The sequence below is a fragment of the Clytia hemisphaerica genome, unplaced genomic scaffold (genome assembly GCF_902728285.1).
Source record: "Clytia hemisphaerica strain Z4C2 unplaced genomic scaffold, Clytia hemisphaerica genome assembly, whole genome shotgun sequence".
Classification (NCBI taxonomy): Eukaryota; Metazoa; Cnidaria; class Hydrozoa; order Leptothecata; family Clytiidae; genus Clytia; species Clytia hemisphaerica.
The window spans coordinates 105603-129105 of record NW_027103806.1 but is presented as its reverse complement, the minus strand read 5'-3'; the positions used below and the strand labels follow the sequence as shown (position 1 = coordinate 129105).

The 23503-nt window shown below is 34.7% G+C and overlaps 3 protein-coding genes across 4 annotated transcripts; 1 reads left to right on the top strand and 2 right to left on the bottom strand.

The window, feature by feature from the left end:
- Nucleotides 1-154: 154 nt before the first annotated feature.
- Nucleotides 155-5724, bottom strand: LOC136806409 (xaa-Pro aminopeptidase 1-like). The gene is made up of 9 exons (XM_067062975.1): nt 5658-5724; nt 5072-5127; nt 4657-4734; nt 4253-4321; nt 3833-3893; nt 3347-3521; nt 2033-2080; nt 728-778; nt 155-245 (listed from the first exon to the last, which is right to left on the bottom strand). Exons 4-7 carry the CDS (start codon nt 4312-4314, stop codon nt 2076-2078), a joined length of 303 nt encoding a protein of 100 aa, XP_066919076.1. The 5' UTR covers nt 4315-4321; nt 4657-4734; nt 5072-5127; nt 5658-5724; the 3' UTR covers nt 155-245; nt 728-778; nt 2033-2075.
- A 5487-nt stretch (nt 5725-11211) lies between these two features.
- On the top strand, nt 11212-11856 carry LOC136806462 (uncharacterized). The gene has a single exon (XM_067063044.1). It carries the CDS (start codon nt 11212-11214, stop codon nt 11854-11856), a length of 645 nt encoding a protein of 214 aa, XP_066919145.1.
- A 1605-nt stretch (nt 11857-13461) lies between these two features.
- On the bottom strand, nt 13462-23352 carry LOC136806408 (transmembrane protein 39A-like). Of its 2 annotated transcripts, none has more exons than XM_067062974.1 (8): nt 23255-23352; nt 18008-18167; nt 17719-17802; nt 16937-17091; nt 15577-16009; nt 15031-15215; nt 14453-14573; nt 13462-13949 (listed from the first exon to the last, which is right to left on the bottom strand). In XM_067062974.1, the coding sequence occupies exons 2-8, from the start codon at nt 18089-18091 to the stop codon at nt 13716-13718; spliced, it is 1296 nt and encodes a 431-aa protein (XP_066919075.1). In that variant the 5' UTR covers nt 18092-18167; nt 23255-23352; the 3' UTR covers nt 13462-13715. The 2 variants fall into 2 exon arrangements, with proteins under 2 accessions (XP_066919075.1, XP_066919074.1); XM_067062973.1 differs by lacking the exon at nt 23255-23352 and adding an exon at nt 22926-23202 and having other exon boundaries at nt 13641-13949.
- Between the last annotated feature and the right edge of the window lie 151 nt (nt 23353-23503).

The following is a 23503-nucleotide window of genomic DNA, read 5'->3' as shown; positions in this document are numbered from 1 at the left end:
ATTTTGCTAATTCCTATGACTAGTAATACCTATTTTAAGTTGACATTAAAAATTAAATAAACGTAAAACTTTAAAAATTGCACAAAAAACCGTTAAAATTCACTTAAAGTAGATTTTCAATTCTTTCAGCCCAAAGGTGATGTGGCATTTTTGAGCCAAACAACAACATTTGTTTTATTATTGTCTCTCAAATAACTTCCCACTTTCTCAAATACTTCAGTGTGATAGTCATTTATCCAATCAACCTAAAATGAGATGATGGAATGGAAAGTGTTTTTGTGAGAAGCTTTTAATCAAAATAATGGCTAATTCCAAAATATAAACTGACAACGTTTTCCATCCGAAGAATAACCTTCTGCTGGAAGGAGAACTAAAACCCTACATTATTTTTTTATAACAACCATGCAGTGAACTTTTGACAAGGCTGGACTGTTCTTATTCTTTAGGCACTTTAAACCTCAAATTGTTCTGATCATGTTCTTATTTACGGGGTGAAATTGAGCTATTTCAGGAATTATTCCTAACTACTTTGAAACCTAAATTGCTTGAAATTGATTAATTCCAGGATCAGCACCTTTCTTAAATTCTTATTTTTTGACAATTATGAGCCTTATTGTTTTTATGAAATTGTTCTTATAAAAAAGGGGTACTCTCTTACCCAGGTAATTTGTGTACAAAGCTATGGCAAAAAAATGTTTTCCAAAGCTAAAAAATATCTTTTAGTTACCTCTTCTGTTGATAAAAGTTGGGGAACAATCAATTCTTTGTAAAGGGGTGCCTAAAAAGAAAAAAGAAACAAGCAACATGCTGAATGGACCTACCTAATGATTAACATCAGAATGATGAAAATAAGAAAAAAGTGACAATAATTGTACATGAATTCAGAATGGAAAAATAAAGCTTGTGTTTTGAATAATGTAAAATGGTAAAAAGGAATTTCCCCAAATACGAAAATCACTTGAACCATTCAGGCCCAATAAACCCTATTTTAGGCAGTTTTTGGCCCAAATTTGCCCAAATATCTTTTTTTTCGAAAATCTGGCTCCGTCACATTTTAGGCATTACCATTTTGCATCATTGTGCAAAAAATCAGAAAAAAATAATGAGTCAACTTTGAGAAAAGCTATATTTTCTTATTTGGTTAAAGGGAATTTCCCCAAAATACGAAAATCCGTTTTTTAAGGCGAAAAAGAATTTCCGGGAAAACACACTTCAGCCATTCTTTAGAGAATCTTGCCCTCCATCTTTGTACAAAAAATCAGGAAAAAGTAATGACAGGATTTTGCACAAAGTCCAAAAAACCCTATTTTTAGGTAGTTTTTGGCCCAAATTTGCCCAAATAAATTTTTTCTCAAAAATCGGGCTCCGTCACGTTCTGGGCATTGCCATTTTGCATCATTGTGCAAAAAATCAGAAAAAACTAATGAGCCAATCCCGAGAAAAGCTGGTAACAGACGGACGGACGAACGAACGAACGAACGAACGGACGAATGGACGAACGGACATAGGTTAATTTATAGGACCTCCACCGGGGCACCCGGAGGTAGGTCCAAAAAGAGAATTACTTCGTTTCAAAATTTTCTTCGGCAAATATTGTTTATAATAGTCCCAACGCCTTTAAATGTAATTTTCTCATCTTATGTCAGGATCGAACATAGACTTATAAAGGCCGAAGGGCTAGATGTCGTGCTTTGGCTGAAACGTGTACCGTAGCTAGTCACGTGACACTATGATAGAATTTCAGCGCTTGACCAATAAGAAGTTTCGCGGATTTTTAAAAACAATGGCAACTATATTTCGTACGCTTTTCAATTTGTTTTGCCTGCAATGGCTTAAAGCACGACATCTAGCTCTTCGGGATTTATAAATCTGTGGATTGAACTATTAAAAGCGTCATCTTTTAACTAAGTTTCTACCGAGGTTACCCACCACGGCCGAACGAATCATTTAAATATAAACATACTATTATAGCTTGGGGTATTCGTTCATAAAAACAATTATGTTGGTATAGTAGAAATGAAATGAATCTTACCATTGTGACAACTTCGAATCCTAAGTAACCTCTATTACCATAATTATGCTGAAAATGAACAAGAAAATATATCATTATCGTGGATAATAAATCGTTGTTAGCCCGCTGTTAGCTAATTCAAGAAGTCCTAATACACGTCCTAATACACGTTTTTTATATAAGAACACTTTTTTAGTTTTAAGTCTAAAAATGTTTTCAACATGTTCTTATATTGACCATTTTGTGAGTATTTTTGACCATTTTCCTAAGAAAAAGGGTGTTTTCGAGTCCACAAAGCCTTAAAATGTTCTTAACATTTTGGCCAAAGCCTTATGTTCTTATATAGTTTGTTCTTATAATAAAAAACGTGTAATATCTTGATGATAGGCGATTCGCTCCTTCTTAAAAGTGCTCCTTTGGTCATGTACTTTAAAACTGTTAATTATTGGTAACTCTTTACCTTTTAAAGCAGTTGTAGTATGCAGAAAACTTTAACGTTTAATTCCACTAAAAGAGGCCTTGGTAGACTAGTAAACTAGCCGTTGAAAACAGACTCTATCTAAAAATTCAAGCTCAAAAGAAAAAGCATCGAAAAAGTGATGTTGCGTGTCTTTTTTGAATTTCAACGACTAGAAGCTTCTTCCCTCAAAAAACGTTGTTTAATTTTTCAACTTTTTTTAGATTTTTGAGAAACCATCCAACTTTTTTGACTAAATTTTATTTCATAGTAACATTGAACTTAGGAACATAGAAATAAAAGAACATTGTTAAAACGCAATTAAAAGAAAGAAAAATAAACGCAAACACGTACGCACCTGACATACAGAAATCTGTATGTCTGAGCTTATGATTTTAGCTGAAGAAAAAAAAGGCGTGGAAGAAGCTTCAAGTCTGTAATTCTCCTTTTGCACGTACATTTATAGTTTACTTTTTATTATTATTATTGTATAGTTCTTATAGCCAGAGTAATTACAGACTTGTTTACAAGTCTAAGGCCTTGGCTGAACATTCAATGATAATAATAGAAGAAAACTATAAACAATAGCAACTCTCTTTGATGAACAAGGATTGTATAACTTACTTTTAGTTTTTTCTCTACAACTTGTATAATATTTTGCAAAAAGTTACAGCCCTCCAAAGTAGGTAGAAAGTGGTAAAAATTGGCAAATAGATTCATTTTCAAGGATTGTGACTTTCAATCTAAGAAAGATAACAATCTGAACACCAAGAGCAATGTATCAAAATTTACAGACAGTCTTTCTTGGAACAGGCTTACTGTAGAGGATAAAATAGTTCTCTCATTTTATAAACTGTTATAAATTAACACAGGGTTACCTTCGTGAACATTTAAGAAAGCACCAACTCCATGCCCAGTCCCATGCGCATACTCGAGTCCAATCTCCCATAACGGTGCACGGGCTAGAACATCTAATATGTGCCCTCTTGTTCCTTTAGGAAATACAGCACGGGCTAGTTGGATGTGGCCTTTCAAAACACGCGTATACGTTTCCTAAAACATTAAATTATGACGATCTTTATTTAATCTGGTTCCCAGTCATAATCTTGTCACTTTTTGAAAATTCAAGTAATCGAGTGCGGTAAAAACAGTCCGACCCAAACCTCAGTGACCAATTGTAATGATCGAACCCCTTTCGGTTTTTCAGAAGATGTTAACGAGGGGTGGGGCGTTGCAACTGAAATTCTATCAAATTAAATAAAATTTGGATCGGTTAGGATCTCGACTTCACATAATCATTCAAGTTCCATCAATAATATACTTTAGACAAATTGTAAATGTTTGCGAAAAGAAAGAAAGAGAACCTTTTGGTGGTCTGTTGGAGTACCTAAGTGTATGGTCCTTGTAACGTCTGTTGTGCCATCCCTGGTAAAAACAGCATATATACGTAATTTTAACACTCTTCAAAGATTATCATATTATGATGGTATGTGTCTGAGATGAAACGAGTGTAGCACGGATTCGGCACTATTCGTCCGAGACTTCCTGATCTACACTTTGAAACAGCATCTGAGACGTCTCAGGGCCCTATTTTACTGAAACAAGACTTTTCAATTATCTTCAAAAATTACAAACAAAAAGCAAGCAAAATACCTGACTTAAGAAATTTGAAAACTATTTTTTGAAGTGTTTACATACTTCGCTCGAGTTTTGAACAGCATTCACTTTGGTTCGAGGTAGTTTTGGTTTAGTACTAACCTCTACCCTGAAACCTAATTACTTACAAATATTGGCCACCGGAATCACAAAGATACATATCAGCTGAGAGTACTTTCGCTGTCTCCATTTCTGGTCTAAAAACAGCAAATTGTAGTTTTATTCATTGAGCAAGAAATAAATATTAAAATTTTGGATGATTTGTGAACTATGCGCCTTGTATATTTGAAATAAAAATAATAGCCATGTAAAAACCAAAAAACTAATGGATATATCACTCTGCTCAAAATCTTTTAGGAGGATGCTCTTTTTTTACCGGAGAGAAGAGGGGAGGGGTTATTGACGACAAAGGTAACAGTTCTTGAAAATTACCTCTCTACTTTTTTGGGATGTTCAGTTAGAGTATTGGATTTGAACTTCTGTCTCAATAGGTGTATACCGAACCATATCTTGTTATAAAATTATTGCTTACTTGTAATGGATAACTGCACAATTTGGTCCGATTGACGATATAGTTTCGAAACTCAAGCTGACAAATTTATCTTGTTCGCTGCATAAATTGTCAGGTAGAAAAATAATAGTTATATATATTTTCATTTTTGGATAAAAAACGAAATTGCATAATCGAGAACTGTAGGAGTGTTGTCGTCCTTTGTCAAATAAAAACTTCGCCTTCTTGTTTTTAATATTCTTAAAATGTTCTTAATTTTACAATTCCTTGAGTATTTTTGAACAATTTCATAAAGCCTGAAAATGTTCTTAACTTGTTCTATATTTTAACAATCGAAGCATTATGTTCCTATGTATTTTGTTGCTATAGAAAAACATCCGTCTCCGCTAAAGAAAACACATATATAAACTCACTAATGATGATTTGGAGTCCATACCTACGAAGCTTATCTAGCTTTTCCGCTGCCTCAGCTTCATTGATATTCGTGTTGAACTGAAGAAAATAACAAAATTAAAGAAATTACTATAGGCGTCAATAAGTAAAATTCTGTAACGAAATAACAAACTGCCATTATTATTATTTGAGATTATTGTAACTTTTCGCAAAGGCTGGGCCAGATTGAATTGGTGAGTTATGCATTTACTATACACGTTGTTTTTTTTATAAGGAACCTTAAAACTTTGCTCTGAGCCTCTGAGTTCCTTATTTTTACAGAGAATTTCAGCCTCAAAGTTCCTTATCGAGTTCCTTATTTACATAGCTGCTAAGTTTGGATAACCATCTCTTACTGTTCCTTAAAACTTGTTTTCTTATTCTCAGCCTGAGCAGTTCCTTAAAAATTCCTTATTTTTTGGACCATTTTCAGCCTCGAGTTCCTTATAAACGTGTTCCTTATAAAAAGAAAAACGTGTAGTCTTTTCTAAGAATATTGCACGAAAAAAATGTTTTTCAATTAGCAAGACTTACATTTGTCTTGAAACATTATTAGTGTAATGGGGACCTCTATAATTAGTCAAGCTTACATTTTTCTCGAGCCAGCAAAGATATTCACAGAGTGCACCACCATCACGTATCTGGAAATTATGAACAAAGATAACATACCTTAAGGGGATAAATTTTCGCCGGGATTATATTTCGCGAATTTTCGCGAATTTCGCCTTTTCGCGAAATATAATCCCTCGCGAAAATTAAGTTTTTTACGCTAAAAATTCTTTCAGCTAAGAAACTCTTAAATAAGGAGGCTCGGAAATCCCGAGTTATAACTCGCGTATTTTTTCCTTTTAAATTTTCGAGTTATTTTCCTTTCTGTAGATTTTCGAGTTATTTTTGCGTTCCTTTAAATTTCCGAGTTATTTTTTTTCCATCAAATGTCTGAGGTTAATTACTTCTTAATTTCAAATCGGTTTTTCATTCCTTCTTTTAAATTTTCGAGTTATTTTGCTTCCTGTAGATTTTCGAGTTATTTTTGCGTTCCTTTAAATTCCCGAGTTATTTTTTTTCCTTCAAATGTCTGAGGTTACTTCTTAATTTCAAATCGGTTTTTTATTCCTTCTTTTAAATTTTCGAGTTATTTTGCTTCCTGTAGATTCTCGAGTTATTTTTTCGTTCCTTTAAAGTTTCGAGTTATTTCGTGTTTTAACTCGTTTTTTTTTCTTTTACATTCCTCGAGTTATTTTTCCTTCCTGTAGATTTTTAGAGTTATTTTTTCTTATGTTTTATGTCTGTCCGGTTCCGACCGATGAAAATGAATATGTATATCGGACGTCGAAAGCTGACAACAAAGTCTGTAAATCATGGTGCTGCCAACAGACCAACTTTCAATAGTCTGTCAAACGACTGTTATGCAGACATTCAAGCACAGAAGGAATTCTACCTAACAGAAGATTCCTACCCCAACTTCCGACAAATGCAAGTCTATCCTCCTCTTCTGCTCTCGGTGGAAGACATATAGCTAGGAAGCCTATATATTCTAAGAGACGCGGCAATCAATACAGCCAATCTAGCTATAGAAGAGGTGGACGACAATTAAGATATGATGCTTTGAATCAAGGTTATGAAGCTGAGAATGAAGAGGAAGAGGACACAGTGTAAATGGTGGAAACTGAAAATACTAAAATTGGCTTATTGTTCTTATAGTGCGAACGACCCTAATTTTTTCAAATAGGTAATAGTTTTATATTTGTATATTAAAAGAAGTATTGAAATTACAACTTTTACTTTAATGGTATAAATTTCTGTGGAGATTAAATTTCGTGGGGACTTAATTTCGCTGATTGTATTATCGATTTTGTTGAATAGAATTTCGCAGATAAGATCTTTCAAAATTTACATTGGGACTTAATTCTCGAAATCTGCGCGAAAATGTATGTCGTTAAAGTAGTCCATCAGTGAGTTCTTTAACTAACGAGTTAAAAAAAGAATTGAAAATTTATGCAAACCATGACGTTCTAAAGGTATAGTATTTTGACATGTCTAAAATCTTAAAGTCAAAGTTAATATTCTCTGAATTTGAGAAAAAATTGATATTGATATTCTTATTATATTCTTATTACAACCACTGACAAATCTGCCAATCATCTGCCCGTTGAAATCTAAAGTTAAAAATATTCCTCTCCTCTAGTTTGGTTAAGATTTCTTTCTCGAACATCAAATATAAACAAACATAAAATTGTTTGAATTAAGATTTGAACTTTCTTAGCGTTATTGCAATATTGGTCAGCCGAAGCTGAGCATTCAAATAGGTAAAATTTTCTTCCACCTCCAGTTCCATAAGACGGCAAAAAAAAAATCCGATTTTCCGATCTCACTTTGATTTCTAAACTTTCTTCCGATCGGGTTAACTTTTTGGGTGGGTAGAGACAAAACGCAGAACGGCGGAATGCCGGAATGCCGGAACCGGAATAGCTGTTCCGGCCGGAATAGCTATTCCGCGGAATATGGTTTTTTTATATTTTTTTTTATTTTTTATAATAGCTATTCCGCGGAATATGATTTTTTATTATAATAATAATCTTTCTCTTTTATCACCCCTGAGGGTATATCTATATACATAATCATCCATAATCACCCATTACCACCCATAATCAACCAAAATCAGCAATCGGCTACCTCATTGGCTGTAGATATAACTAAGATAGAACTAGATTAATTATACCTCACGGAAAATTTGACCGGCTAAAAACGCCGTACGACCCGGCAATCGTCCGTACGGGGACATCCTTGCGCGGCCCGTAGCCCGACGACCGGTAACAGTGGAGTGATGAAATTTGGCATGCTCCCCCCCCTTCGATATGCTTGACGTCTCCAGAAAGTTTCAAGTCGTGAGACCTACCCAGTCCGGCGCTAGGGGAGGGGTCATTCACGGTCCCGTACGGGTCCTTTACGGTCTCATCATAGCGCCCTTCCGTTAACTTTTCAGGACTTCAGACCTATTTTTTCGGAATCTGCACCCAAAAAAACATGAAACATCAAAACCTGGATAAAAATTTTAAAGGTGACTTTGGCCCGCTTCGATCCGGGGATCCCTAATGCGTGAAANCTGGTGTGCCATGCCTGATTCTGGGAGACAGGGTTATCATTAAAAAAAGAGATGAAAGTAGATCACATCTTACTTTATACTGAAACTGTCGGCTGGAGACAATTGGACTGAATTTATTGAAACCAGAACATATATTTTTGATGTAAAAAAAGACGTTTAATAAAGTCTTCCTGATAAGGAAAAAGGTTATCCTGGAAAAGCTGCTTGTCTGTGTACTTAAGTAAAGTAGATCTGTATGCGTGGTAAACTTTTGAAGAGAAAATTCCAGTTTATGATTTCAGTAACGTAACCTAAACACGTTTGAAAATAGAAATGGAAACAAATCCTACGCAAAAACAAGCCTCGTCAGGATGTTTTAAAAAAATCAGGTTTTGAAATTCAGTAATTTGCTAGATACTTATTTATTTTTGTACATTTACATGCAATAATCTGGAAACGAGCTTAAACAGCCAATCAGAGTAGAGCATTTGAAATATTATAGAAACATATTATTGACTGTTGAAAATAAATGTTTGGTTAGGTTTCCAAAAGAAAAACTCTTCTTGGGATAGAAAAATTTTTGAATTACAGACAAATACATATTTCGATAAGATGGTGTGATTGGTAGGAGTAAGATTGTTGGGATAAACAGGAAGAGATATAAAGAATTCGTAGAAAGTTTACACATAAAAACGAGTTGACCCAAGGAAAAAGTTACAACACAAGTCATTCAGTTGTCTAATCTCAAGATGTTTTTCTCGTCGTAGATAGTTTATGGTAAATTTGTATTGTAAGTGTTTTCCAAACTCTCAAAAACGTCTCAAAAAGGTATGTAAAGTTCACTTTGTCTAGGAGTAAGACTGACTTTGAAGTTATATAAAATAAAGAGTCTTCTCTACTGAATATATAGAAAGAAACTTCGATAAAGGTTTGGCAGGCTCAATCTTTATAAATTTGAGGTGTTTAATACTTTTCATAAACAATTTTTCATGATTAACACCTTCGTATTGCAAACATAGACCAGTTAATTAAAATCGTTCAAAGGGTTTTTTCCGATGAAAAGCACGACAAAAATGAAATCGATATCTTTAAATTTAGTGTTCTGTTTAACACAGTCTAAAAAGATTCCAGATAGATTTTGAAAAAAACAATCGTAGGACATTCGTATGACAATTCAAAAGTGATGTAGCGGACCAAAGTAATTTTTCTGCAACAAAATGGAACATGTTTTTGGATGGTGGGGAGACAATTTAACATGCAAAATATTGAAGCTTTGGACGGAAAAAAACAGTCGATCATTAGATTTTGATCATTGAAAGAGGACTTACTTGAAAGAAATTGATTTCAAAATCAGACGACATAAGGTCAAGAGGATGTGAGAGGGGAGGTGATAAGATGAGATGGAAAGATAATTGTCTGAAATCAAAGTTAGAGTATAAAAGAAGGGTAGTTCCTTGAAAATGGGGAGGCTGAAAAAAAAAACAGAAAAGAAAGATGTTAGAGATTAGTTTCCTTTCGTGCTACAGTACCTATCATTAGTGCTATTTGAATTTTTATGATGAAGATTGCTTAGAAATCTTACTTTAGTAGCCTGCTGGTCCAAAGTGTTCGAGAAAGCGCACATTTCTTAATATTTTGAGACCGGAAACAGGGCTAGAGATTGTGCAGTAGCTGTTACCTATAACGCTAACGGGCTATAGAGGGAGGGTAATTGTTTGTTCCGACACAAGTCCCTTCGGACCTAGATCGAATGATGACGATGCTTTAACTTATCCTTTTACGTTTTAATCAACAATTAGACCAATTTAAAAATAAAACTTGTCTTTGTCTGATCTGATTAAAAAATGATTTCCGAGACTTAGTCATTTCTGTCCCAAGAAGATCAAGTGGGATGATAGAGAGACGAACTTTGAAATAGTGATGAAGTGTGAAAGGAGACTTTTTAGAAGTTCAGAGATGAGTTAGTAATCCAAATAAAGATTCAATTAGATGTTTGATGGTCAATCCATGAAAGGAATGAGTTTTTCCTTTGAAAGATTAGTCTAAAGCACATCGAACCGCTAGAGGTTGGTGATGAAATTAAGCTGATTCGGAAAGTAAGTCGTTCAGTAGAGATGGATGGAGGAGGACGGTGGATTTGATTTCTTCTTTTTCTCTAAATTCTCACTGACGGATAAAAGAAGTAGACGGGCCGCTACAAGTTAGCGCTAATACACAATGAGATACCGCAAATGTTTAGGTCTTAGACGAAATTTGAGAAGAGATCTAACGGCAAAATGACAGAGATGTCCCTTGTTTGTTTGGATAGTAAATGTGTTTCGTTTGGAATTTAAAGGATGGATTCAAATAGATTATGGGAAAGAAATGACATCATACTTGAAACTTCTTGTTGAATGTTTTCTTTTTAAATATTCTGTCATTTGTGTGTGTGATGTGTGAGAAATTGTGTATCAATTAGATATGAAAGTCGTGTGGGAAGGTAGCAAGGTTCATGTTTAGGAAGACCGCGACGTCTAAGTAAAAGATAAAAGTGAGATGGCATGGATAGATAGAGAATTATTTTGAAAGAGTAACAGAACTATGAGTAAAGGGCCCTTTTCAGTTTGAACATCTTTGGTTATTGTCATTAAATCATTTCATAATTAAATTACCATTTTCTCTCTTGTGTTTTAGACTAGAATATTAAAAACTAATCGACAAAGAACCTTAAAAAAACTCGAAATGTTGGATAATTTGGATTCAAAATGTTTGGATGAATCACCAATCGCTGAAATGTCATTTTTCAATGCTGGTTTTTCTATGGTTGTATCTTTCGTTGCCGTACCTTTAGACATCCTTATACTGGGTTTCCATTATCAAAATGTATCATTTATTTCACCGGACATTCTACCTCATTATTGCTAACATCGCACTTGCTGATCTCATATCTGGAGTCCTCGTCAATGCTTTATCGATAAGTTTCCATTTAAAGGAAGGCTTTCGATCTGACATACCGAAATTCGAAATCTCCTCCATGCACTATTTGTTCTTTTTTGACCAATAGCGTATCAGTATTATCAATGGCTTTCTTGAGTATTGACCGTTTGGGTGTACTTTTGAATCCATTTTATTTCTACCAAGTCATCACACGCGCTCGAACCATCGTTGTTTTGATACTGACTTGGCTCATATCAGCAGCTTTATCAGTCATGTATTTCCAAGTAGGATACCTGCGTTATTTAGTTGTATTCTCCTTGACAACCGTCGTCTTGACAATGATCATAATGGTAGCCACAATGATACTATTCAAACGACGACTGACCGAAAGTGAGCGCGCGGACGCAAATCGTCAGAGTCCTACACCAAGATCGGGGTCTATCGATGTCGGAGTTCCACAAGGAAAACGCAAAACAACTCTACACAATTTCACAAAGATGGATAAACGTGTCACAACAACCTTCCTTTGGATGTTGGTACTTTTCATCGTGAACTATTTACCATGTCTCGTAATCACAGCTTATATAAATCTCTGTAAAGAATGTTCCTGTACTTTTGTTCATATCATGCGAGATATTATTTTCTTGTTCATCATTGCAAGTGGTTTATTTAGAGCCATTAATTTCATCGTTCGATTGACATTACTAAGAGAATCGGTTAAATCGATTGCTTCGTGTCAGAAACGCAGCCAAGCTGAAGGATTCGAGTTTGGAAAAGTTGGACGATGATTAGAAGAGGGCATAAACGGAGGATCAGAATGTTAAAGTTCTGCAAAACTCCTGATCGGCAAAATCGTTGAAAATCAATTTCGATACATATTGTCTTTCATTGTCGAAAGAATCAAATCAACTTGAAAACTTCGAGATGAACATTAAAATATTGACAATATTGTACAATATGTTAATTATGATAAAGCAGCATGAAAAGGTCTTCTAAAGAACCACGTACATAAATCCATTCGTTGCAAGAGTGTTATTTTATTTTTCATTATTTCTGTAAATTACTGTACTGTACTGCAGATTGTAAATAAAAGATTCTAAAGTTTAATACGTCTCTGATCCAACATCGCTTAAAAGTTTTAATCAGCAAGGCCTTAGTTTGTTCTCTAGCCTTAGTTTGAATAACTAATACAAGTTATTTTAGTATTTGAAATTTCTTTTTAACTTTTTTTTAAGAACCCAAATTTTTTTTAAGCCTTCGAATGCTCTTTACTTTTCGAGTTTTAAGCCTAAACATGTTCTTAAAATGTTCTTATTTTTGCCATTTAGTGAGTATTTTTGTACGATTTTTTATAAAGAATAGGGTACTTTAGAGTCCACAAAGCCCCAGAATACTCTTTAAGTCGTTCTTAATATTTTGGCCATCGAAGCGTCTTGTTCTTATGATAGTTTGTTCTAATAAAAGAAAACGTGTACATTACTCGGGTCACATTCAGTTTTAATAACAAGGGTCTTCAGAGGCTCAAAGAAAGAAAAAATATCGATACGCTTACTAAAGCATGAAAAGTTAAGTGATCTATACGAAACTATGAAATTTGCTTTACTTACATTGGTCCTCGGTTTATGTTTTGTTGATTTTATTTTCTTTGTTGTTGCTTCAATAAATTGTTTTCACAGAGTGATATTATACCATCAACTTTTCTTTTGTAATTTCTAATAAATTAAATATTTAGCTGAAACGATATAACTTTGCAATCATGTTAATGCTTGAATCTGCTTGAATGAAGAACAAAATTCTTAGGGACCCTCTCGACGCTCCGGAAACGTCCGGAGCACCGGAAGATTCCGGAGTACTTCCAGTGTTCCGGAACACGATTTTCGGTGATTGGCGGTCTGCACCGGAACTCCGGAACGTTTCGGTGCACTTCCACTAACTGCACACGCGCGTATTAAAAAAAAATCAGCCGACTCATGGTAGTTTCAATATTTTGAGCAGTGACGCTTTCGAATATTAGCTAATGTGACAAATTCAATTTCATTGGCTGAACCATCATCCTCAAAGTATTTTATTTGACCAAAGTGTCCATAACCTGGGGACAAATATTTTTTGTAACCATGTTTAAACGGTTTTTTAGAAACTGATAAAAATCACTTGCTCCGGAAGCACCGGAAGAGCTCCAGAACTTTCCAGAGAGAAAAATAGTGTTTGTTTAGCTGCTCCGGAAAACTCCGGAAGTTTCCGGAGCGCAGGGAGGGTCCTAAATTCTTTTACAAAAAAATCTATGTAAATTAAAAGAGAAGAATAAACAATATACTCACTTTTCAAGTAAATCAAAAAGTTTCAAATTACTGACCTTATGGACAACATAAGGGAAAATAACAGAAAAAAAATGGTTTGCAGCATGTTCAGAGCATGAAAATCTTCTAGAAAAAACTATAACAAATAACTCCGCGTAGTTTCGAGTAACACAAAATAATAAGAAAAAAATGTTAGGAAAAATAAATACAAAGGTTAATGAAAAACCTATCTTCTAACTTTTTTTCAAGACTTTTATTGTCACAATGCATTCCTGTTTTTTCTTTGCTTTTCTAAAAAAATCGTCTAAATGCGTTCAAAGATCCGAATCGATTCCGAAAGGGGGTATCCGTTATCCAGCAGGTCCAGTGTTTATAGTTTGGTGTTCCTTCAAAGTTGCCTCGACTGCCCAACGACCACGTAGGATGCGGAAGAGCAGGTAATAACTGATCGGGGACATCAAGACAACAGATAGGCATTGGTACCACAATCTTGACCATAACAAAACATAAAATTGACCAATCACAGATGCTAATTGGATAATGGTTAACCAATTCAATAAACGTAATGGTGAATTGAATATGCACTGAAATAGAAGAAAACGATTGGATTATTATCATAGATACATACTCTCGGGTACCTAATAGCCGGGGGGTTTGGAATAAGCGGGGGGGGGGGTTGGAAAAAATCTCAAAACTTAATAAGCAGGGGGGTTGGAATAAAAATGTCCTGGGTGGAAAATTTTTGAAAAGGAGGCTAATACAGCAGAATTAGGACAAAAGAGGGAACTTCCAAAAACATTTTCCCAAAAATTAATAAGCGGGGAGGTTGGAATAAGAATGTCCTGGGTGGAAAATTTTTGAGAAATCAATTAGCGGGGGGGGGGGGCGGCTATTAGGTACCCGAGAGTATATACTCAAAATCTTGTTCATATTATTTACCAACAAGGTAACTTTTCGATTGTTAGAAGGACAAACTCGCTTTTCCTTGAACATATTTACAACTTGCTTTCACTGTCCATGAGATAATCTATAAAAATGTTATTACAATTTCGAGGATTGGAAGATAGTGAAGAAATTAATAACTTACATAGAACCTAGAATGGTGAACATCTCCTGGCGTTGCAGTATTTTGATTCTCTATGGCTCTAAACAATCCTTTATTATGACGTACTAACGCATCACGTGGCCAAGTCGTTAATGGTGACCAACTATTTAAGAAATAAGATTTGGGTTTAGGTTAAGGTAGCCAAGCGATTATGTTAAAATGCTTTCTCAGATTGCGGACTTTTTCTGACAGGTTCGACCCCTCCTCGCTTAAGACCAATAGGTAATTAGTAATCACAGATCAGTGTCAACGGTAGTAGTAGCCCTTAATTAGGCCTTCCCCCGTTTACCAATTTTTGTAAATATTTTCAGCTGTCAAAAGGAGAGTCCCTTATTGTGATCTAAATAGCCTGATTTAATAAACCGTATTTAGAGGTACAATAATTATCAGCTCCCCAAACTTTTTTAACCCAAATCTATTAGGCACTTGAGAGTGATCATTTACACTAGATGTGTTCGTCGTTTTAATTTACTATTCCTGCCCGTCAAGGCTTTGAGAGCCTCTAGAAGAAGGTGAAACAAATCTGATTCATGGATAATTTTAGGCTTCAGGAAACTTACATGTGCGGGGTAGTGTCTCTTTGACCAGTATACTTTTTCCATCCACCAAGATGTATAGCGCATTTGTGAAGGCCATTTATGTAATGATGTGGAACTAAGAAGGTGATAAGCAACATGAACGTGTTGATCCATACAAAGAAGATATGTTGCATTGACCACCACACGTCATAGTATAACCAACCATTCTGAAAGAGCAGAAAACACAAGATTTCAGCCCGTAACATTTTTATTGAAAAGTATGAAAACTTTGAGCTTGAGGAGTTGAAACTTCGGGTAGGATTGGGTAGAAAGTTGAAGAGCCTTGTTTTGCAGCAACAATAAAGTAGTTCTCCTACGATTTTAGGTGGTTTAATAATAATGTCCTTCCCTCTAAAATCCCCTACACCTACCAAGTATTCCAAACTTAAAAAAAAAATCTTCCAACGACGCCCATCATTTAAAGTTTTTAACACAACCCTTTGAAACGATCTATAAATTATTCAGATTAGAAAGGCTCAAAGGTAATATATCTAAATCGAATGTAATGAAGAGGTGAAGTGAACTAACCTGTGTAAACTTGAGCGGTATGAACCCTACATAATATGCACTTATCAGAGAATTGAATAAGATCTGTTTGATTCGTAGATAAAAATCAGTTCGTAAACATTGTGCTTCATAGCGTACTGTATCTGGACTCATTGTGCAAGCTTCTTTTCCATAACTTTGTGGATTTTCCAAAATCTCCATAATGCCACCGTTACTGATATGACCATTTGTTGTATTCCCTTTACCTGCTTTCCCATTATGTAGACCATTAGTTTCTGTTTTCTTTAACCGTGTGCTTAGGTTTGTCTGTAACGTAACAGCTTGGTGAAACAATGAAGTGTTGTTTGATACTAAATCTTGCATATTGTAACTTTGATGGGGAACTAATTTGAAGAGCACTGAGTGACTATATGGATTTAATGTAAAACCAAAAGTCAACAGGTACAGGATTGCCCTAAAATAAAACAGATTTCAAAGTTTTGCAAGAGCAGTTTTGGTTTCAATAAGAAAAACATTCTTACTCAAAAAGACGAATCTAAAATACTGAGGCCTGAGGTCAAACAAAACTTCATCAATCCCCCCCCCTCAGACAACCTGGGAAACTTCTGGATTAAGGAGGTTGGAGGGATGCTGTACCTGATATATGAGACAAAATACTTGAAATAATAAAAGAGAATAACAGAAAACTACCGTATTACTTCGAATAAACGCCCCAAGTGTATTTATTAATTATTTTGTTTTTTTAGGAGGGGCGTTTATTCAGGGGGCGTTTAAAAGAAGGAGTCGTTTTCTGGGGCGTTTATTAAATAATCTCTAGCAAAGGTCACTTTAATTTTTAAGTGAACGGGAACCGTAATTTGCTATTTTATTACCATTTGAGAAAGAATATGTCAATTTAGGTATGTATGAAGGGGTCAAAATCAGTTATATTAAATAAGAATGTTAAAAAAATTCAATCATTGTTTTATAATAGGTTTTCTTTATATTACACTTCCTTACAGCTACTTGTTTCAAATAAAAGTTTATTCAAAGGGGTCGTTTAAAAGAAGGGGGACAAGGGGTCATTCGAAGTAATACGGTATGTAATAATAGAAAGACATTCAAATCAAAAGCTTGTACATTGAATGTCAATAATTATTTTCTCAATATTCTATCAAGGTTTGTCTTAAAGTAAAATGTATATAATATTCAAATTTTATTATAATTATTTTGTACTTTTTAACTTTCACAATAATGTGGAATTTTCACTTTGCTTCAAACTTTTGTCCTGCTATGGCGTGGTCTTAATTACAATTACAATTCATAGTGCAAGTTCTGACTATGGAGGTTCCACTGTTTTGTGGTGTTCAAACCTAAGAGTACCCCATGAAAATAAACTTACGGGTAACATAAAAATAAGACATCCTCAAGGGCACTCGTTTGAATGGTACTGTAGATGGAGAGTGTAATCAGTAGGAAATAGGATAACAGTAATAGTGCTTTGCCAGCTACTTTCGACCAGTATATCATTGAGTACATAACTTCTGATGCCAAAGTCTATAATAAAGTATGACCATTTAAAGTTAAAAATCCTGTGAAATCTGTCATGTTTTAAACAAAATCTGACGATGATTGTACTCAACCTGACATAATTTAAAACTTCAAATGCCTTTCTTTCTTTTTAATGTTCGAGTTGTTGTATTACACTTTCTTATCAGAAAGAATTTCACACTCTTTTCGATCAAATCAATGATTACCGTCAAATTTTTAAACTATGAAAAATCTTCATTTTTGGGGGGTTAAGAGTTTTTTGGTCATTAAACTTTTGCCAGACGTAATTCCCAGAGCTCATCACATGTGGCTTTGTCCCATGAAAAATGAATCCTTAGGGTTGGCAATAGCATTTCGTTTTCATAATCAGTGAATTACATCAGTAATGGGGTATTGAGGCTCCCCCAGCGGTAAATCTGATCACAACATCAACTGCAAAAAACTTGGATAATGATGCATCTCTTTGAAAAGAGAGAAAATTATGGTTAAAAATCAAATCAAGATCTACTTTTGACCTCTGATCATGCAAGCACTCTAAAAAATATTCCCTATCAAGATATTGCACAAACCAATTGGGGGCCCCAGTATTCAAATAGGTCAAAAAGCTAGTGTAAATGATGAAAAAAAGCTTACTTGTTTGAGTAGCAGCCAATAAACTCTTCTGAGGAGGATTAGTGATATGATCATCACCAAATAGTAATCCATCACATAGAAATTCTAAAAGGAAAATACATGATAACAATATTAATCAAAAATATAATAGAGAATATAGACATAGTGAGCATCCCTTTATTGATAACAATTATTTGGGTACAGAAAACCTAAATGAATAGTCTCCCTAACTTAATCAACATTTCAAAACAATCTTGTTGAGAGCTACCATATTTGATAATGATAAAAGTTCACTTGAAATAATACTTACAGCTTTATATATGTTGACATACTGGATGACCATTGCCATGGTAAGATAAGTGAGTAAGGTGATTTCGAATTGTAGGAGGTTCATGGTTGGGATGTTAGGAGATGGAGTGTGGTGCAGTGCAGGTATAACAAACTTCAAGTATGGATTGTTCAAAACATTCCTAGCCCAAAGAAGAATTATATTGTATAAAGAGCACACCACAAGACATTAGACCTTCCAAGGAGAGGGCATTCAAACTTAGTAGACTCCTATTAAAGTATACCAGGAAAAAGTATATCAGTGCTGCGACCTATGCACCATTTTATAACACCCATAGAGAGGGTTAATTCTGGCATAGATTATCTCCAATTGTGGTTAACAATATCTAAGAATGGCCCAGAGGAGTTTTTGATATGCGCCGACCATTCCAGAGTGAAGGGGTACATTCGCACTCATTTTTGACTAAATACTGCGATCTAGATACTTTCGATCACTCTCGATCATCTTTCCTGAAGCAGCGGGTTAGAATCTGAAACCAATTTTATTTTGCCCAATTAAAAGACGTGATTCCCGTGCGAAAACCACTTTCGTTTTCTCTGACCAATCAGAATGCGCAATATAAACTATTTGAGGAAACCCAGGGTAAACATACACAAAATGGCAGAATAAGTAATGTGATTATTTTGCATAATCAAAAGCAGTTGAGTATCGCTTTTTAACGCAAAAAATCTTTGAAAATTGCGGATAAAAATCTTAAAGGAATGATTCCGTAAAAATTTCATTTTTTTATTATCTGTTCTATTGGATTCTTCTTTTAAAAAGACACACAGAGATATAAACTTTTAAACTGATTGATTATTCGTTTCCTTTAAAACTCTACTCACTTTTGTATGCCTTTTAAACGAGACCTTTTGCTTACGTCACAGAGGCTGTTAAAAACTTGCAGCTGTGTTTACTGAAGTGAATTATGAACCTTTTACTTAGTGAAAAAGTGGTTATTTCTGCTAGAAACTTAAGTAAAGAGTGGTGTAATTATACCTTATTGGAACTAATTTTCGCGGGTTTTAATTTTAGCGTTTTTTGCAGTTTTTCGTCAAAATCGCGAAAATTTGATCCCGCGAAAAATTTTGAGAGTCGAAAACCGCAAAAATTAATTCCCGCGAAATACAATTTTTTCCAATTTTATCGAAAAAATTGAAAAATCCCTAGGAAAATGAAAGAAATTTGTCCAAAAAAAGGCAAAACCGCGAAAATTAAAACCTGCGAAATGCAATTTTTCAGATTTTTTTTTTCGACCGCGAAAATTAGTTCCCGCGAAAAATTAGTTCCAATAAGGTATAATAACCTAATAAATTTGTGCTATAATTTTTTTTGAATATTTGCCTAAATGTATTCAGACTCGGAAAGCGGTATATACTTAAGCTACGAAGAATATAGTAGCAGTGGAAACGAGGCAGATTCTGAGAGAGAGAAGATAGAGTAAGCAAGAGAGATATTGATCACCTCGTTAACGAGCTGAAGACATTTAATCCCTAGCTCTATGAGCCTGACCAGAAGTACCAAGTACAAGCAAGAGTGGCACTTCATCCGAAGACGAGAGTGACTATGAAACTTGTTCTGAAGGTAAAATTGGGAGTTTAGATTGGTGTGAGTCTGAGGGCTGCCAAATCGAAACGAGAGAAATTGATTGTTTGTGTTGTCAGGAAGTTGCAGCTCTAAATGAAAAGTTTGATCAGGGAAACTTTCAGTGCATTATTGACTCGCAACATTTCCCAAAAAGTGTCTTGACGAGGACATTTTCGGAAATTTACTAACTGGTCTTCCTTCAGCAGTCTATGCGGTGCAAGCCCAAGGAGTTTGTGTTAAAAATAAACCAAAATTAAGCTTTACAGCTACAAACAATTTTTACCAGAAAAAAAATCGAAAAGGACTCTCACTTCACTAATTACCACCGGGTCACTGAGACAGAGTTGTCAGAGTTGTCAGACTAGTCAGACATCGGAAAGATAAATGATGGGATTTTCAATTCTCAACATAAATCATACTACCATACTAACTTGTAAATCTCTCTTGAAACAATCATCCTCGAAGTGTTAATGGCACAGTTTCATGCTTTTGGTGGGGTTTTCTCGCTAATTATAGTTAGCAACCACCTTCTCTTGAGTGTTTCACCCTGGTAGCTTGTACAATTCTCTCTTCCTTGTCCTCCCTTGCTCCGCACCAAGGCACGGTGGAAAGAAAAGTAAATTTCTGAATCCTTAATCAACTTCACTTGGAAAACAGTCCAAACTAACTATAAAATTGGGATAAAACTAATCTAATAACATATTAAATATCATTCCTCTGAAAATACACTTTTTCATTATTCTTAAATTCTCTCAATATTCTCTGAACAGCCTCAACAAAACGTCACATACACAGAGTTGCTTTTAAAAAAGGGGCTTTCTGTAAACAAAAGAATTGAACTACATTAAATAAAAAACATTCCTGTAGTTAAATCATCAACAGTGCGTCACAAAGAGCAAAGCACGGAAGCGCTTCAAAAACACCAGCTTTTTTCGAGTTTTGTCTTGTTTACCCAAACACTTCAATCTTGCGTAGGCTTAGGGGTCAAGACTAGAACCCCCAATACGAGACATTTTTCTGACCAAAAAAGAATCATCATCATCAATTTCGTTAATTGTCAGAACTGGTCAGAATCGTTTACTCACTGGAAATACGCAACTTTCTGACTAGTCTATGAAAAGCGCTCGCGCAGCGAATAGAATATCTCACAAATTAATGCATGCAAAAAACTGACGAAATCTTTTCTTTTTTATGCTTAGGTGACGTCACCATAGATCCTGACTTCACAATGGAGAACCAAATTTGGAAATGCATAATTATTACAAGCGGCCGAGAATATTTGTGTGACGCAAAAATTGCGTGATAAACGAAGCGCTAGAAAAACACCCACTGAAAATTTAAACTAGGAATTTATTGAATATAATAAAACTAATGAAGTATCAAACTTTTTGTTTTTTGTAATTATATAAATTCATAGTTTTTATATAAATACTATTTTTTGAAAGTCAAAGGACAATTAAAGTGAATTTAAGATGATTGGGTGGATATTTGATGAACAGGCGTTTTGCACGTCCCGAGATCGGAAACTAAACGAGAGAAAAAGACGGGGGCATTTTAGTATGTAATAGTAATTCTATGTTCTTTTTTTCTCATTTTTCACGAATGAAAAATGAAATTTTGATTTTTGAACTAAGGAATATAATGTATTATATTATATTTGATTCACGTGCATTTTTGGCAAAAGTTTTTTGAAAAATGACCCTACAAGATTTGACTATATCTTTTCATTCCATGAAGAGATTACTTTCAAATAAAAAATATATTGACAATGAATGGGTAAGCTTTTTAGAAATCCAAACATGAATTGCATACCTTTTACCAAAAAATAGCACTTTAGGAAACAGTCAAAAACCAGCTTTTTCCAATTTTCTTCGAGTTACAGGAATTAATACCTTGTTCGTTTTGATCTGAAATTTTCAGTAGGGGTGGCCAACATGGTTCCCTTGCTCATATCAGGGGGGCCCGAGACGGGGGTAAGAGAATTAAAGTTTCTAAGTAAAATCTTAATTATCACCCAAAAAAGTGACTTTTTTTGTCCACATCTTTTAAATAGATAGTCCCAGCCTTATCCCTCCTTCAGTAAAGCTTCCTATACCTTTTGTCCTTCAGAAAAACCAAAAATATTGGCCTTAATTGCTTGCTTTTAGTTCCTGTAGCCAGTAGTGTGACCCCCTGTATTTCTATTTTATTCAGCGCGCGAGTTTTTCAATAGAGATGTCACATGACTCAAATCCTGCAGTCTTATTGGACTAGAGAAAGCGAAAGTGAAATCGCGCGATCTGATTGGATGAAAAAAAGACCGTGGGAACTGGAACCAAAAATAATTCTCATTCTAAAACAAGATGGCGGCGAGAAAAGCACGTCTTTTGCTTTGGATAAAAGGTTGTAAATTCTGGTTGATTTTAAGGTTTTATCTTATTTTGTCTCGTTTACTTTAATTAGTAGAGGCTTCTTCAATGTTTGGGGAAGGTAAGTCTATAAATGTTATTTGTTTTTCGGTGGAAAAAAGTGTTTAAAAAAGCATTTTTTGTGCTTAAGGTTTATTTTCTTCGCAAATTTTTGTCTTCAGTCTTAAATAGATGAACGAGTATTTGACTGATGGTTATGATTTTTTCACAGAACATAGTAAAATTATTCAGGAACTTGGACCTTTTTACAGAATTTCAAAAAATCTGTTAGTTCTGGAGATAAGTTTAGACATGGGTAGTTCGCGTTCGTTTTTCGCATTCCCAAACCAAACGCACGTGGATTGTCAATGCCAAAGAATATTTGTTTACTTTTTTAGGAATAGTCTGCTGTGTTGCTTTGCCACTTATATACCCCCGGATGCTTTAGTAGGCACTTCGGTCACGTGAATAAAAACACGCGTACATGTTGAACCTGACTGTGGACTGACCGAAATTGCATTTACATAAATTATTGTGGAAGTGAACGCTTTAAGACGAATGTTTGGGAAATCAAAAAGACAACTGTAGAACTTTTGTAAGAATGTTGAGTTTTGTTTATATATGGCACATTGTGATGGACTGATCAAGTATACCTGATTCATTAAAACCAATAGAATAAAAAAATGAGGAGTCAAAATTTTACCGAATATATAATTCCTTTAAAAACACTTGATGATCAAAACGACGCTGACTACGCTGAATCTAAATATTTCTTTGAATAATATCCCTAAAAAATCCAACAAATTTTCTAACTTTCCGACTAGAAAAGGGTTGGATTTTTAAGATAGAAAGTGAGTCGGTCAGAGGATGCGAACACAACTTATAATTTGTGACCGCGGCCTAAAAAAACAAATTAAGTTTTATACCTTTCAGAAGTCTGCCTAAATGCAGCAGATTTGTGACTTCCAGGCTTTCTTAACACTGGCATGAACTTCTGCAGTTTTGATTTTAATAGCTTCAGCACCTGATTTTTAGTTAAAAGCAAGTGAATATGGTACGCAAAGGTGCAATTTTGGTAAATAATCAGCAACAATAATGACAGCAATTCAGTCATTTGGCTCACTAAACTGTGTATTCACTTGTCAGGTTCAAACCCAGGTAAAAAATACCAGCATCACTTTTTGAATTTTTATATAGTACACTAAAATAAATGATAGAATTAAATAAGTCTCAAAGAAAAATAAAAAAACTTTACTCAGAATCTTCGCATGGATCTTCATGTCATGAAATGAAAGTGACCAGGACCAGGCAAGGAAATCGCTGTGCTCTCTCTTGAGAATTATCTGCGAACTCTCCCCGTCTAAAAAGTATGGTGATATTATTCAACTTTTTGATATGGAAAGTGTGACCAAGAAGTTAAAGCGCTAATGATGTGTATTTTACAGACTGGTGCTGCGTTGGCTTGTCATGACGATTCTTTCGACGATATTCCGGTCAGGAATTT

Bases quoted from the DNA above. Each gene is read 5' to 3' on its own strand.
- LOC136806408 (XM_067062973.1), bottom strand. From the start codon at position 23,113: ATGACTGAATTGCTGTCATTATTGTTGCTGATTATTTACCAAAATTGC. The intron at 17,803-18,007 runs GTAAGTATTATT...TTTTCCTTTTAG, and splicing joins ATGTCAACATATATAAAGCT to AATTTCTATGTGATGGATTA. The intron at 17,092-17,718 runs GTAAGCTTTTTT...ACTTTATTATAG, and splicing joins ATTGGCTGCTACTCAAACAA to ACTTTGGCATCAGAAGTTAT.
- LOC136806409 (XM_067062975.1), bottom strand. From the start codon at position 4,314: ATGGAGACAGCGAAAGTACTCTCAGCTGATATGTATCTTTGTGATTCC. The intron at 3,894-4,252 runs GTAAGTAATTAG...TGTTTTTACCAG, and splicing joins GATTCCGGTGGCCAATATTT to GGATGGCACAACAGACGTTA. The intron at 3,522-3,832 runs GTTCTCTTTCTT...TTAATGTTTTAG, and splicing joins CTCCAACAGACCACCAAAAG to GAAACGTATACGCGTGTTTT.
- LOC136806462 (XM_067063044.1), top strand. From the start codon at position 11,212: ATGGCTTTCTTGAGTATTGACCGTTTGGGTGTACTTTTGAATCCATTT.